At 40.9% G+C, this 17,703-nt stretch overlaps 1 protein-coding gene across 1 annotated transcript in view; it reads left to right on the top strand.

The window, feature by feature from the left end:
* Window positions 1-17,703, top strand: part of LOC124594628 — a 53,699-nt gene that overhangs the window by 19,173 nt on the left and 16,823 nt on the right. The window contains exon 10 of the mRNA XM_047132997.1: window positions 13,040-13,178. Coding sequence (XP_046988953.1) covers window positions 13,040-13,178 — 139 coding nt within the window. The remainder of the gene's footprint in view (window positions 1-13,039; window positions 13,179-17,703) is intronic.

Genomic DNA, 17,703 nt, shown 5'->3' with positions numbered 1-17,703 from the left:
ATATATATATATATATATATATATATATATATATATATATATATATATATATGTGTGTGTGTGTGTGTGTGTGTTTATTTACGAGGTGGAGAGGGATGAGAGGGATGTTACAGAGGCAGAAAGGGGTGGTGGGAAGTTTTGTCGATAGAATCGGCAAAATCTGTGCAAGTACATGTTACATAACGGAGAATTATGTATCTAACAAAATCATTCTCCAAAAGCCGGACATGGAGCATTAGATGCTTTTCTAAGAGGTCTGCCACAAGATATGACAAGACGACTACGGGTAGGAACCACAAAGCATTTTGCCGTTAACTACAGTATAGCTACGGAAGTAGAGGAGATAGACGTCTCAGCAATAAAGACGTATTTTCCCTGCTCCTGTAAAATATTATAGATACGAACATTCGGTAAAGATCCAGAGGTAGTGTCGATAACTACAATTTGGTAAGCGTGGTGCGTTAGGGAACGGGACTATAGAAATAGAAGGCGGAATGGGCAGGGGCGAAACAGTCAACCGTTAATCACTAACGGGAATTCCAAGTAGGCCGGATGGTGTTCCCAGTAAATATTAATGCTGCGAGAACGTGTGCAGAGTAGAAATGTTGCTTAGTGGGTGTTGCGAGTGGTAGGAAGCATAGATTTTTGTTGGAGAGAGTGTCAGTGGTAAATCATAATCTCTTAGATGAGAAGCCGTTGAACGCTCAAGGTTAAAAGTTATGTGGTGTAAACAGTAGTGTTTAGAGCCTCTGGGGTCAGCATGGATGCGTATTCAGATTAAGGTGGAAGGATTCCGAGTGAAAGTGGACGTTATGCTTCATATTGGTGAATGGTACTGTGAAGTCCTAGGGTTAGGTTTTCTGTTTAGTCGTCAGGATAAAACTGGTCTCCGGCGACGCACGGTGGATCTTGGGGTAACACTGTTCCAGCTAGGGGAAACTGTCGCCAGTGGTGCGGTCGTCTGTCATGAACGACAAACCAATTACGCTGCAGGTGAAATCACTACGGTTCAGTACACTCTTGTTGAGTCGGCCATAGTGCCGCTTTGATCGTCACTGGAGAGGCAACTTTGTACATAGGCTTTCGCCTGTACTGTCAGACTTACGGTACGGATGGTTTGAAAATGGACATAATTGTCAGAAACTAGTAACCATCACGAAATAAAGGAACTGCTTAATGCGTCTTATGAAGGAGCTACAACTATTATAAAACAAGTTGCAGAACTATTCACGTGCAGCATGCTGCAAGATAGTAGTTACCACTCTGTCGGGCCAGCAGAGAGATCAGAGTCGTACAGGGTGACAGTTTTTGAACTATATGGAAAAACGTAAAATAGTTACAAACTAAGGCGTCCACACACTTTATTCAACATGTAAATGTCACTACATACATTCGGATTTAGATTATGATACGTTCGATATGCCGGCCATCCTTGGCGATGACGTGGCGCAGACGAATAGTGAAATTCTGCATGACCCGCTGAAGTGTCGAAACATGGATGTCGTCGATGACCTCTTGAATGGCTGTTTCCAGCCCAGCAATGGTTTTCGTGTTATTGCTGTACACCTTGTCTTCAATATAGCCCCCAAAAAGGAGTCGCATGTGCTCAGATCCGAATAACACAGCGGCCAGTCGAAGCCCACGCCAGTGGCCTCTGGGTACCCAGAGCCAGAATTCGGTGCCCAAAGTGCTCCTCCAGGCCATCAAACACTGTCCTGCTTCGATAGCGTCGAGCTCTGTTTGGCATGAACCACGTCTTTTCGATATCAGGGTGACTTTAGACAATGAGTATGAAATCATCTTCCAAAATCTTCACGTACCGTTCGATGGTCACCATACCATCAAGGAATATCGCACCGATTACTCGGTGACTCGACACTGTACACCAATCAATGAACCGTTGAGCGACGAATCCATCCAAATGAGAGCGGTCTTCGTCACTAAATCATGCATGCATTCGCATACTAATTCCTATCATGCCCCGGGGCCAATCTTGTAGTATGAACGTCCTACACAAACCGTTCAGAAGTTATGACGATTTTATTTTATATAGTTGAATAATTGTCATCCTGTAATATCATCGACCCATCAGGAAGGAAGAACCACTGTAGCATTAGAAACCCGACTGCTTCACGTCCGAATTTAGGCTCTGCTGGAGCTTACGTGACGGGAACCGATGCCTTATCAATACAAGTACGCACGAGGTTCATATTAATGTCCCCGTCCCCCCCCCCCCCCCCAATTTTTGGCCAGTTGTGTGCAGTCCGGCACCCGCAAGTTTCGAAGGAGGGCTGTGGCGATCTTCGAGTCGACATGAATCTACCAGCTGCTACCATGACACTTGGCGTTCTCTAGCTGCACGGCTACAGTTGGCTATGAGTCTGCTGCTGTGGACTTAGCACCTTCCAGCCGGTAGGCCACCTCCGAGCTTACTTCCAATCGCTGCCAGCGTCGTATCCTGGAGGGCTAATGTCTGAGATCGGGACGTGGCAGGCCCTCAGTCACCTTGGCCTGTCGGGCATAATGTCGACGTCCGCCTCCACTTGCAGGCACTGCTCCTGGAAGCTGTGTTCCCCTGCGGGTTTCACCGCTGGAATCCGCGCCTCTGCCCCGAGCTGTGAAGCTGCGTCCAGTCGGGGAACACGAGGCCTAGGCCGCCGTGCACGTCAAATGTCAGTGACCTTGCTGTATCTCGGACATCATAGTTACTCTGGGCAAGCGACACTGTGAGCTGTCAGGAACTGTAGGCAACTTGCTTGCCTCAGTGCTTCCGCTCTAGGGAGGTGGTTAATGCTGACGCAACTGGTTATCCGGTTATGTGGGTTTTTTCAAACCCAGTTTAATCTGGCCCTTGAAATCGCTCAAAATGACGGCTTCTGAAATAACCGATTATCGGTTTTTCCTTCCTATTATTTCTTGTAATAAACGTAGAAATCTAACGAAGATTAAATAACTTCGACTCTCTTAGTTTCAACACACATAGACTCAAAATATTAAATTAAATTGGCAGGTAAAACAAAACCTAGCCTGGCCACAGTTCGCTGCTTTTCTCGAAAAGTGGCAAGTCATTGAATACTACAAATAATCAGCAGTATTCTCCTACTGATTCAAATTTTTTAAAACTCTGTTCAAAGATATTTTTGTAACCGGTAATCATACCACTATCTTGAGCGTTACGAACAGTCAGTGCTAGAGGGTGAAAATCGAGGTTGAAGAACTCTGCTTTCCGTCTTAATTTGTCCATTTATAAGGGCTACAAGCTGATAAAGGCAGCAGGTCACCTGATTTCTATTTTTGGCGTAAACTGTTAATGGATTCTTAAATTTTATGTTTTCTACTCATAAGATGTCACAAGTTCGTTGTGGTTCCTTCCGTTTGTTATCTTTTAAAGGAAATGGAAAATTGTACTTCATTGATACCGTAATTCACAAAGTACTTCGAGACTAGGGATGATACTACCATTCCGTAATACAACTGATGTCTGACAATGACAGCTACAAACTAGCCTAAGGTCCAGATGGGACAAGTCTTACACATTGCATGTACACACGTACCATCTAACACGCCACCCCACAGGGATCAGGTGTATAATTATCCCAGCAATGCCGTACCAGTTCTTAAACCATGTGTTTCTTGTGTTTCTGTCTGCATTGCTATTAAAACATCACTGACGACTTTCCCAATGTTCTGTAGAAATTCAATATTTCAAAGCCAAAGAAATTTTACAAATAAAAATTACTGGTTTTTGAAAAAGGTTTATTTGAAAATGAAATATGTTGTTATTGGTGCTACGACTAAATGACATTTCGGGTTTTTTTTGCTCTGTTATTAGCAAAAATAAAAAAAATTGATATAGCGTAGAGCAAACAAATACGGAAAAATAGCGATTATTCGGAACTAAAACACCGGTATGCGTTTAAGTCGGTCGGTTTATCCCCAATCTTACCCCGCATACGCCGTCTACCGCAAACGCCCTTGCGGAGTTGCTACAGCAGTGTGTCGCTAAGACTGTTTTAGTTTATCACGTTTTCAATTTCTGGATGATACTGTCGATACCGAGATGTCGTTTTATTAATGAGAAGCTCCTCCAATTGCTTTTTTTTAGAACATTATGTTCATGTGATCGGGTTCGGTCCTTATATTAGGCCATAATCAAGTGTATCTGTAACTGCCAAATGTTAATTCACAATATTTTAGTTTTTGTAAAAGGAGATGAAAGACCATGTTTATATGTGTGAGTAAAGTAAAAATACAGAAATAGTGTACAACTTGCGTTACACTGTAGAGAAGCAACGTCAAATGCTAAAAACAGTCTAGTAGATTTAAAAATGTTTTGCACCTAATGACGTCCTGACAAAACGGGTGTACCGTAAGTATAGAATTATAGATAAATTCAATGAATGTCACGGGGGCAAGAGAAAAACTGTTATCTCGATATTTTATTGATATTTGTTACGTTGAACTGACAGTGTAAGGCATTTCGGACGTTCCGAATAACGAGAAAAATTTTTGTTATGAAATTTTTGTTACGAATGGTCATTCTGTAAGAGAGTACAATGCACGACCCGTTTTGTTGCTGAGAAGCATCGTATTGATTTCGAGTATGTGGTACTCTCAACTTCCCGCAATAACTGCAGTACTTCGAAAAACGAAGTCCGACCGAGAGATATTGAGGACTGTGAAGAAATCACAAGGTGACCAATTTAATAACAGATTCCGAGCAAATTTTACATCGCTATTCAATATCATGATAACCAGCCAACGGGACGTCGCAATCTCTTCATGTATAGGTTATGACAACATTTTAAATTTTTTAAATTCGGTCAATAATTAACTTAGAGAGAGTATTGAAAAGTAATTTCGGTCTGTCTTGGAAGCGGTTACATAGGCAACTTGCAATTGGAATTATGCTCTTCACTGTTGCGAAGATATTTTCACGTAAACGAGGGTGACTGCATTTATACACCGAATACATTACAGTTACATTATCACTCTCTAACAGACCGCCAAAATGTTCAGAATATATCCCAGAACAATCTCTGCAACTTTGCTGGTAGTGTTTTGGTTCATCCTGTCGATTTTTTGATGCCTACAACCCACTTAGGCATTTATCTTGTTAACAAAAAACTGGCTCTGAGCACTATGGGACTTTACTGCTGTGGTCATCAGGCCTCTAGAACTTAGAACTACTTAAACCTAACTAACCTAAGCACATCACACACATCCATGCTCGAGGCAGGATTCGAACCTGCGACCGTAGCGGTCGCGCGGTTCCAGACTGTAGCGCCTAGAACCGCTCGGCCACTCAGGCCGGCTATCTTGTTAACAATCACGGAGAGATTTACTATTGAAATTTCGGGACACTACTTTTCACGAGGAGTCGGCAAAACATTACTTCCCCCATATACGTCTCGAGTATTTCTAGGAGGAGAAAATTCGAGAAATTAGAGCCATTACAGAGGCTTACCGACAATCAATCTACCCACGCGCTAGTTGCGAGTGGAACAGGGTTGGAGGGATCAGATAGAGGTACCGAAAGTACCCTCCACCACACACCATTAGGTGGCTTGCGGATTATGATGTAGGTGCAGATGAGAACAACATCTTGTTTGAAATTTTTCAGAAAATCTTTTCTGCATACAAAGAAAACACATAAAATTGTGCAATGCTAACAGATTCTCTCTCCTTCGTTATAGTAACCATCCATAGTTGTACAGTATTTTCCAGGAAGAGATCCAGTCGCTGCAGTGACAGTCATAAACTAAATGGTAATATTACAACACGACGGCCGACTTTGAATGACAAAAGTGTGCCTTAAAATCCTCTCCGATCCACCATTTAGATACGGATGATCATGTCAGATTTGCATTTGAGGAAGATAACTGTTAGTGAAACAAAGAAATTCTCAATGTTTTGTGTGAAGTTTTTGAATCGGTAAAAAACACATGTTACCAAAACTCCTCGCCCTGTATATGTATATATATGTTTGTGAAAATATTTCAACTAAACAACATCACAACAGTGGTAGAATGGAAAATGATACCGAACAAGTTCTATATGGAGTGTAAGGTACACTTTTGAAGTCTGTGAATGTTTCGCTGTTACGAAATATGTGCTGAGATGGTCCCGCACATTAAGCACATTTTCCCATACGGCTGGCAAGTACAAGATTCCGTAACATGTACTGCGCTTGAATTGCAACCACATCATATTACTTATGTACTTTTCCAAAATCAGATAGGCGAATAGAAACAGGGGAAATATTCTCTATTCATAGTTACAAATTCATTTTACATTCGCCGTAATGAAACTATAATTTAATTACCATTTCTTAGTAACTACTTCCTTTTAGAGGACACACATCAGAATTATTACCGGATTCAAATAATAGTAACAATAAATTCAGTCCTGTAAACTCTAATCTATTTCTCAGGCAGCAAAGAAAGTTCTTTCCTGGTTTCACTCCCAAGAATATCGGTCTTCTTATTATGCACTTAAAACTATTACCTATGTGTAGATGAGTGTACGAGTGTTACACCACGAAGAGTACATATGAAGTATTGATTCCCTGAACAAAGTTACGCATCGAACAGCTAATTTGAGAAAAAACAATTTTAAGGTAGCCTTTTTTCAAGTATGTTACTAGCATGATTCTGCAGGGTACGTTTAAATAGTCTTACCTGGTGAGAGTACCGATTGTTTTTATGACGAGGGACCTTGAAAATATTTACGGATTGTAATTTCTAAGCACTACAACACAGCACTTATATATTTGAAAAATGTCATGTTGAGCTGCTGGTAAAATACTTTATTTACACGACTACTGTCAGTCGTGTGATCATCATCAGGTTCATAAAAGTATTCTTAGCATGATGTTAGGAGAAATATAAAATCATTACCGTCAGATAATAAAACCATGTTATCATATCGTAATATAAATTACGTCTCCGATCTATAAAAACTATGCTATGAGTGTATTCATTCCAGTGAAAACTGTAATCAGCTTTAACGCTGTGAACAGTTTTGTACCACCCAGGCGACTGAACAGCTGATCACTGTTTTTTACTCAAGATTCGGATCTGTTATACGTTGATAAGCTGAGGTGCACTTTACAAATTTAGGTGCTGAGTAGAGTAAAACAACCGTTATAAATTCGTGATTCATATGTAAAAATAGATGCATATAATCCTCTTACAATATGTGACCCGCTAATCTCGTATTTTGTAGCTTGTTATCCATCACGATTATGAACTTGGAAGAAGGTATATGACCGACAGTAACATGATATAAATCTTCTCCAAATGGTCACATTTAAACCATAGATTTAGGACATATGTAATTTTGAGAATGATACTTGTTGAGAGGTCAGCGAGCGACAGTCATATTGACCCGGTTTCAGTTCTCGGTACTGCCAGGGATTTTTCCTTGATGGGAAGAAGGAGGCCAACTGAGGAGCTACTTGAACAAGAAGTGGCGGTTCTGAAGCAAGCGAAACTTACAACGCCAAGAAGAAAAGCGTAATGACCGCATGCTTCTCAATTCCGCATCCGGACGACGGCACAGGATGACACGGCGGTCGGTCGGCGTCGTGAGGCTCTCTTGCCCTCACCGCGGCGTTACTTTCCTGTTCTACACTCGAACAGACAAGTGCTACAAAGCTCGAGGATACTCTATACTAAACGACGTGGAATGTTGGTTCATCCGTGCAACATACAACGAGACCGTACGGCAATAGGATTTTTTAAATTTCAGAACTCAAATATCAGTTTCCGAGCGGTGTGGTGCAACTCAGAAAATTCTCGAGAAAATCGAGTTGAAATTTACCACGTGTCTTTACTTCAGCTGTCAACGGGCCTCACCGCTTGTGGCCCAGGTTTGATTCGTGCCCAGAGCAAATTTCTAAACAAATGTGCGTGTTCTGCGAACCTTTCCGTGAAGAGCAAAGTACGTAAATACGAAAAAAAAAATAATTTTAATGTTTTTTTATTCATACAATCTCTATTAAACTAACCCTTTCATAAGAGATCGGTAATTAAGAATTCATACATTGTGTGTGATATGTGAATAGAAATAGGAAGAAGTGCATTTTTGATAAAAATGACAAATATATATATATATGTGTTGATTATCATATATTTGATGAATTTTATGTTCAAGTTACGTAGGTAATGGAACTGAACGGAAAGTACGAAAAAAATAATGAACGAAATGAGGCTCGAACCAGAGACTACATCTCAAGGGCTTCCGATTTATTTTTCATCTTTACACAAGGGCTAACAATTTCTTTTTCATCTTTACACATTTTACGCTTCACGGAAATGCTGGTAAAATATGCACCATTGTTAAAAAACTTACATCAGCTAGGACTCGACCCTGTATCGCCCACGTTGTAGGCAAGCATTCTGACAAACAGCCACTTAGCCCTTCAACGAAATGGGCCGTGATGTACTGCAGTAAAGATAGTCGGAAAATTTCGAAATCGATTTTCTTGAGAATTCTTGAGAGTTTCATAGAAATGCTTTGCCGGATTGATATCTGCGTTCTGAACTTTACGTACCATAAAGATAAAAAAATTGTAAAAAAAAGAAGATTGCCTTGTTAGGTATATATGTACAATCTGACTTTTTTTCGTATTACGCCCTCGCAACAAGCGATCTTTTTAACATTTCAAATTGATGGTTACCGACACTGAACCAAATATATCTTAAATAATTGGTTTCATTATTCCTGTTTGGAGAACATTTCTATTAGATTATCTCTTTATTTATATAGCAAAAATGTACAACTTCCAAGGGAAGTTTGTATCCTCGAACTCTCAGAACCATACAACAATGTGCTCAGAACATAAATAGATTGATGTGAATCGTACGTGTACAAATCTGAGCATCTTACGGGGGGAGACATTTGAATGATCTCCTTCTCATGATGTAAGAGAGGAACTCTTGTAACATGAAGAAGAGAAATGTCGATATAACAAGACAAAAAAAACACGATTTCAATGTCGTGGCTTATTGCGCTTTTTTTCTCTCATAAACATTATTACGTTATCTAAACAACAAATTTTTCCTACGGACCTGATCGAGTCGCACGTCTGTTCACTGAAGTGGTGACAGCGAAGTGGAACAGAACAATATTCACATCTTGCTAAAGCCACAATTTTCTCTTTCAACTTCTGCATTCAAGCAGTCCAGTATCAAACGCCACACTAATCACATTTCGAAACTATGGTATTGGATTTCTTGAATGCAAATGTGATATTGAATGAGAAAAAGGGGCTTTAGTCAGTTGTGCTTATTGGTCTGTTCCACTACAGGATCAGTAGAGTAAGTTCAGCTAGCGTAATTATTTAAGGCAGAGTGAAGTATAGCAACAACTCACGACTCTGAAATAGCTGTGTTTTTTGGTCCTTTTTTATCCATGATTCTTTTATTCTTGTTACTAATGTTCATGACTGAGTCCTTGATCACCTGATCATTCCGATGTGTGGGAAAACACGTAGTTTTGCACGCGATTGGCTCACACCACAGTTTTTGAAGTGAGTGATGTATTTTCTAAGCACATTCTCATGCAATTCTGAGCATTTGTGCTCACGTGTTTCTCCTGTAAACTGAGAACCTTCACGGAAATTAGATCAGTAACTACAACACATTCACTTTCAGTAATGCCTATGAATACGCAGAGACTATTATGGCGTAAGTTGCGCCAGAGACGAACTGCGCGCCTATGAGCTGCGATAATTACAAGTATTCGTAATTTTGTTAGAAAGAATGAACACTGGTACAAAGTTTCTACAAAATTTTTCCCTCCATCTTGAATTTTTATCCCTCATTGTGAATTGGATGTACAAGAACGTTACGCAGAAGTAGGGAGTTTACCACAAATTAGCTCGAATACTGATTCTGGGATGCAGCACGATCTCCAACATCACGGGATATTTGTTTCCGCTGAAAGGAAAATTTGAAGGGTGAAGACCAATCCATTGGAAAAGTGGTAATATTTGCAGCTTCGTAATCTACGGCCAAAAAAGACTTCGCTCGAATGTACTGGAGGATGTGAAATAAACGTAACTTCGGAGTGTTGCATTGTAAATGTTAAGAAGTTTTAAGGTAGAGAACGCAGTGACAGAAGTTGTAAAGAAGTGCTGTCAGCCAATAGTGTCATCTTCAGTCTAAAAATTAACTCGCCGAACAACTGCCAGTGTGCCCTGAAATTAAATTTTGTCGAGGGCTGATTAAGATGTGCCTGCTACTTTCTGTCGCTGCGCAGAGAGCGTTAGTACTGGGATGTGAAACCAAAATAAGACAGTTGGGAAAAAAAAGTAATTTGTTTATTATGACAACAGTAGTCTCTATAATTGTTAACACATTTATCCCACTGTGACAAAAGACCGTCAATGTGTCCATGGAAATCTACGGAACCATGATTGCACCAGGAGTGCACATCCTCGGTCGAAGCAAACCGACGGCTATGAAGGTCTTTCTCCAAGGGTCTAAAACTATGGAAATTGCGTGGGGAGAGATACGGGCCGTATGGAGGACGTGTAAGGGCTTCGCAGTGAACCTTCTGCAGCGTACTCGAAACAACCACTATTACATGTCGGCGGGCATTTAGTTGGCACTCCTCGGTACAAATTGGTTTCGTAGGCAACCACAAACATTTTTCCATGAAGATATTGACTGTCATGTCTCATAGACGGATAAATGCGTTAAGAGTTAAGCCATTATTTGTGAAATAATAGGCAGTTAAGTACTTCATTAAGATCCTTTAAAACACGAACATCTAAAACAGACGTAGAAACAAGGTCTGGAGTTTAATTCGGCTGCAGAGTCAAGTTTATGGTGATTACAATGGGGCACACGTGACCTGGTGAGAAGATATTTAATATTAATTTCACCGTTTATTGGAAATGTTCGGTAACAACGTTGTGAACATTTGCACTGTGTGCCTTTCTGAAGAATAAATACTGTGATGTAACTCCTGATTGTATACAGTGCATTACCTGTATGATGTTGCTCCAGATTAAAAGTAATAAATTACCTAATCACTGGCATGAACTACATGCGTCTACATCGTTTAACTGGCTGTGAAACTTACACAGAACCTCGAAGCCGATTTACACGTATGTTCTGTGCAATAAATAACTAACTCAGCAAATGGTCACATTGTTTTTGGTGGCTATATTTCGAAGCTTTTCTTTTCTATTGAAAATAACAATAAGTATTTATACTGCAGCCTCTTATATACAAGTTCTCTTCCGAATTAAGCATCACGTATAACGTGCGTAAAGCACATTTAATTTCTTAAGATAGTATTCTTCGTCAACTTATCAAAAATCAAACAGTCGTAGCCTGCAGAAATAGCGCTTTTACTCAAAATTCAAAGTGTCCTATTGCCTTTGCGTAACTTAAGTGGCACCATACATGCACTTTGATCGTGTCACAGAACAATCATATGATTAGTCCGAACTCCAAAAACATAACCTTTGCCGATTTATGTATTCCATGGAAAACCGTGTTGATGGGGACGGTCGTTAGTATTATAATTGTATGCAGCGCTGCATTTGATAATTCCTCTCGTTCGGGCAGTACTTCTCCCTCATTTATGGGTGTAGTGGAATCATGCATGGGTGCAAACGCAACCCTTTAGTTATTATATTGTCGATGTTTGATTTTTGAATACGAATTGGAATGAAGTTAGGATGCGTGCGTGTCGAATGTAGTTGCCACTTACTTCAGGTTACCATTTCCGATCCAAACATTTTCTGTAAACGTGTGACAACATGGAATTTTCATATCTGTCGTTTGCGCTTCGTACTGTGGTTTTGTCAAAACTTCCTGGGTCCTGAATAATGGACATAAATTCGGCAAATCATAAGTCAGCTTGGGCCTTTTTATTCTTCTTTCAATTGGACGGTCGCCATGATGATATCCCAGTAGCCAAATTTCGGTCGCTGTGCCTCAAGGGTAGCCACTAGTGCCAACACAGATTACATAATGTCCCTTGATCATAATGAAACACCAAAGTCCATCTACTGAATAAAATATCAATTATATAAACAATAGAAATTTTTCGGAAACATGGTAAAGTTCTTTTTTTCTTTTTCGTTACTTGGTCTTTATAGGAATGAGACAGTGTACCCTACAGAATCTTGAGGATTCGGACCATTCGATCTAAAATACGAAGCACACATTTTTAATCAAACGTAACTGTGGAATATTTACAGTTAAACTATCTTCAGCTTTGAGGTAGAGTGTGCGTGAGTTTCAGGGTATGTGAACTAACAAAAGTTTGCTTCTTATTAACGCAAACGTTCTTTTCATGCACGAAATTATGACCATTTCTGTGTGTGTCACTTCCACAACACACAACAAGGAACCGTATCAACACTGCCGCTCATAAGACTTAAGTTATTTGCTCTTTCTATCTATGACAGATGCTACATTCACTTACCTGAGTGGTCTGCACTCTAGTGAAAGCTGACGCAGTGTAGTCCCCAGGAATTCTCTATTGGATTGGTAGGACGAGACACACTGATGGAAAAAATTTAAGGCAAGAGGACGCAGCGTCTTGTCTAGAAACCACAATGTTTCGAGAACAGTGAATTGACACTGATGAACGGTGAACGTTCAACTGTTTGCTATGTAGTTAAATCTCATGGAAAGGAGCACACGGTAATCGATAATAAACACCTCGCACAATACTTGTCGTTCCAAGAAGAGTGAAAAAGAATAGTGTAGCGTACTGCGAGCGAAATTATTATTTTTTTTAGAGATGATATAAAAATTACGGAGTAAAGAAGCAGCTGTAGCAAAGTCAAAATGCATGTCCGGCACTGCGCTTCGAATGCATTAATGACACAATCCTTGTTCGGTTATGATCTTATTACCGAAACATCTTTGACTTCAACCCCAGCACTCCAGAAAGAAAAAAAAAAGCAGGACCGTCCTAGGCTAGGCCTTGGTGAGTTATCTCCGTGTAGCGTTGGCACGTGTGTGCTTGAGCGGTGCCGGAGGGGGCGAAGGCGGCGGCCTTATAAAAGTGGCGCTCGCTGCCTGGTCGGCCGGAACACCCGGGCACTCTACCAGCCTGCGACATGAGGCCCTCACTGACGCTGGTCGCGCTCTGCGCCCTTGCCGCCGTCGCCTCGGCGACCATCAACCCGGAGCCGCACGTCATCGGTGAGTACACGTAGCTTCACAACACTCAGATCTGCTTTCTAACGAATGCGCATGTTTCTTACTTTCCGAGTCAGATGTCTCTAGGCTTTCATCTGCACTTCACGAGTTAATATACGATGTTTAGGGGACTTTTCAATGTGTGCTACTGAGAGCGGTATATGCACTCCGCTACTTAACCTAAGTACTGTCAAGTGGGGGTGTGCCCCAGGGAGCAGTGTTGGGGCCGCTCCTGTTCCTTATTTATATAAATGATATGCCCTCTAGCATTACGGGTAACTCCAAAATATTTCTGTTTGCTGATGACAGTAGCTTGGTAGTAAAGGATGTTGTGTGCAACATTGGCTCGGTTTCAAATAGTGCAGTACATGACCTCAGTTCCTGGCTTGTAGAAAATAAACTAACGTTAAATAACAGTAAGACTCAGTTTTTACAGTTTCTAACACAATTCAACAAATCCTGACGTTTTAATTTCACAGAACGGGCATATGATTAGTGTAACTGAACAGTTCAAATTTCTAGGTGTTCAGATAGACAGTAAGCTGTCGTGGAAAGCCCACGTTCAGGATCTTGTTCAAAGACGTGATACTGCCATTTCTACTATTCGAACGGTATCAAAAGTGAGCGATAATTCGACACGAAAATTCGCTTATTTTCATTCGCTTATGTCGTATGATATTATATTTTGGAGTAACTCTTCCCACTCTACAAGGATATTTTTGGCTCAGAAACGGGCGGTTCCGGCAATAAGTGGTATGAGTTCACGAACCCCTTGTCGACCTCTGTTCACGAGTCTGCGTATTTTGACACTGGCCTCTCAATGTGTATATTCCTTATTGTCGTTTCTTGTTACCAATGTTAGTTTATTCCCAAGAATAAGCAGCTTTCACTCGGTTAATACTCGGCAGAAATCAAACCTGCATTTGGATCGGACTTCCTTAACTCTTGTGCAAAAAGGTGTGCAGTATACTGCTGCATCCATTTTCAATAAGCTGCCACTCGAATTCAAAAATCTTAGCAGTAATCCACACCCTTTCAAATCGAAACCGAAGAGTTTCCTCATGCGTCACTCCTTCTATTCTGTCGAGGAGTTCCTTGAAAAATTAAGCTGATTCTTATTGTGTTGCTGATAGCGTTTACTTAAACGTATGGTCTGACTTTTTTCAGGTTCCTGGACATTTATTTTAATCTGTTATTACTCTTATGTTGTAATTTCATGTACTGACACGTTCCATGATCTTGGAGATTTGCTCCTCAATTTGGTCCTACGGAACTTGACGTGTAAATAAATTTAAAAAAAATACATGGAGGACTTAAGGGTGAGATACCGAGCGAGGTAACACAGGGGTTGGCACGCTGGACTCGCACTCGGCAGGCTACCAATTCAAATCGGCTTCTGACCATCGAGATTAAGATTTCCCGCAATTTTCCCTAAATCGTTCCAGGCAGTTACGGGATAGTTCTTTGGGCACAGTCACTTTCTTTGCCTCTCCATGAAACAGTTCGTCTTTGTGCTCCGTCTCTAATGATCTCGTAGTCGAGTGGTCATTAAACCCTAATCTTCCTTCCTTACATCAGTGTGATAGTTTCCACAACGAAGCTCCGTCTCGAAATCAGCCAAGGTAATTTTGGTCGTACATAAAGCACACCAGCGGTGAGACACAATCGGTACTTTCGTTTCGCGATAGCAATGGTAACGTTACCGATGACAACGTCAGTAAAGCGGTGTCACTTAATTACGGTTCATAGCGAAGCAAGGTAAGACGCTTCATGAAAGCAAGTCAACCGATCTAGACTGTAAACCAGCTAGCTTTCTTTCGGAGTATGGTAATGAAACAGCTCAGTCTTTAGCAGTCACGTACGACCCTTCGCTGGAAGGAACGATCCACACCTAACGAACGGAAAGCACTCAAGAAAGGAAATAAAAGTGATCCGATGAATTACACGCCCTTATTTTTGACATCAATTTACAGTATGCTTTTAGAACAAGTGGTGTGTTATATACGACATTGCAGAGCACTGCAATATCGTATTTGTCCGCCGAAACCGGGCAAGCGACTTTCAATTAAAAATGTCTCCCCTGCACGGGGATACACGTAATGGGCGTACGAGTGCAGTTTGTAGACACAGGGCTGACTTCGTATGGAAGATGGATCTGGCCGTGTCGTGCTTGGAAAGCGTAATGGTAAGGTGACCGCTCGCGATTAGTTGAAAATTCGGCTTCGAGTCCCTGTGCACCATAAATTTTCACTGTCATCATTCCGTTATACGTCTGCTGGTTTTCAGTATTTGCAACTACGAATACATCTCCTGCAGGTACTGAGTAAGAACATTGAGAAATAACCTCGAAGAAATTGATTTGTTGACACATAACCAGCACGCACTGAATAAAAAATCGTTCTTTTGAAACACAAATGGCTCTTTATTCACACGAAATAATAACTGTCGATACAGGATCTCAGACTGATTCCATATTTCTACACTTCCAGGAGGCTTTCAGCACCGTTCCACACAAGCAACGCCTAATCAAATTGCGTGCCTACGAAGCATTGGTTGTACGACAGGATTCGTGATCTCCTGTCAACAAGGCCTCAGTTCGTAGTAAATGGACGGAACGTTGCCGAGTAAAACAGAAGTGATATCTAACGTTCCCCAAGGAAGTGTTGTATACCCTCCCCTGTTTCCAATTTGTGTGAATGATTTAGGGGACGATCTGAGCACCCATCTTTGATTGGGTGCAGTTGATGCCGACATTTACCGTCTAGTTAAGTCATCTGAAGATCAAAAAACAACTGCAAAATTATTTAGACAGAGAATCTTTATCATGTGAAAAGTGGCAGTCGATTCTAAATAATGAAAAGTCTGAAGTCAATCACGTGAGTACTAAAAGGAATCCGTTGAATTTCGGGTACACGATAAGTTACACAAATCTAAACGCTAACAATTCAGCTAAATACCGAGGGATTACAGTTGCGACCAACTTATAGTGGAACAATCGTATTTAAGGAAAGGCGAACTAAAGCCTATGTTTTCTTCACAAAACACTCAGAAATTGCTACAAATCTACTTAAGATACTGCCAACACTTTGCTCGTCCGTCCTCTTCTGGAGTACTGCTGCAAAATATGGGATCCCTACCAGCCAGGATTAGCGGAGGACCCTGGAAAAGTTCAAAGGAGGGCAGATTGCTTTGCATTATCGCATAACAGCGGACAGAGTGTCACATATGATCCGCACTGCGGAGAGATCGTTTCGTGAAATTTCAATCACCTACTTTCTTCTGTGACTGCGAAAATATCTTCGTGACTCTACCTACGCAGACAAAAAAGACCATCATGATGAAATAAGTAAAATCAACACTCACACGGTATGATTTAGGTTTTTAGATTTACCATATGCTATTCGAGAGTGAAACGGTCGAAAAATAATGCGGAAGTGCTTGTATGAATGCTCTGTCAAACACCTAAGTATGAGTTTCAGAGTAGTCACTTAGGTGTATATGTAGTTTACAGTCCCACTCTCCATCACGCTATTCTGTTAGCAGAGGGTACGCGGGAACAAAGCCTTTCAGCTGCGGCCATGCGGCCCAAATTCCTGAAATTGTAGCAGCGTGATCTTGAAGCCAAGTGTGTGCTGCAGGAACTCTTATACACCTTCACTGACTTGGGAATCATGACCCTCGCTATTTTGTAAGTCTCTCTGAAAATAACATCGTCGCTCTCGTAGTAAACGGCTGTACATTGAGCGTGTCTATCAAACAGTCGCGCTGGCTGCATTAATTCGTAACAAATGGTTCAGTTTTTTGTTTTTAATTTTGTCTGTCTCTCTGATCAATTCGGTTTGGTGAGGATATCAGATGGCGAACAATGCTCGTGCGTAAATTAGACTACCTCAGGATGTTTTCATGAAATATAAGTTTACCCTTCCACGGGGGAGGGTGATTTGTATGGCAGCTCCACCTTAAACCGCCCTCGACAGAAACTCACAAACGCTTGGAAGTTTTGTCTCATTCCAGTCGCCAGTTGCCAATCGCGTATTAACCTATACTGAAAATGTTTGCGAATACTCTCACATTACGTTACATGTATTAAAGGCAGTCTTTCCACTAGGTCCTCACTATCTGAAAGACTGTCTACAGTTCGTAATACGCTTCTAGTATCACCTCCGCCTTCAACCTTTTGAAGGAAAAATTGTGATCGAATAGAATGAAAATGTTGAAAAGACAGTAGCTTAGAATACTGGTTAAGATAGTGAACCGTAATCTATATTAGTAAGGTTCAAATCCCGATAGCCACAAAACGATTTCAGTTTTATGTGAATTACGGAAATGTCTTCAGCCTAATACCACAATCATGTTCGTCAACAAGATGATAACCGATATCCTCAGTTTCTCTAGAACTCTAATGCACCATATATAATGGCTTCACTGTTGACAAGCTATGAAACGTTCTTTCTTTTAACGTAAGAAAATTTCTTTTGTGGCAACACTTATTGTCATAGTGTCTAAAGGTTGTCGTGCCTGATAAGAA

This window comes from Schistocerca americana, chromosome 2 (assembly GCF_021461395.2).
Source record: "Schistocerca americana isolate TAMUIC-IGC-003095 chromosome 2, iqSchAmer2.1, whole genome shotgun sequence".
NCBI classification, from domain to species: domain Eukaryota; kingdom Metazoa; phylum Arthropoda; class Insecta; order Orthoptera; family Acrididae; genus Schistocerca; species Schistocerca americana.
The sequence above is the reverse complement of the archived record's forward strand: the minus strand, read 5'-3'. Positions and strand labels throughout refer to the sequence as shown.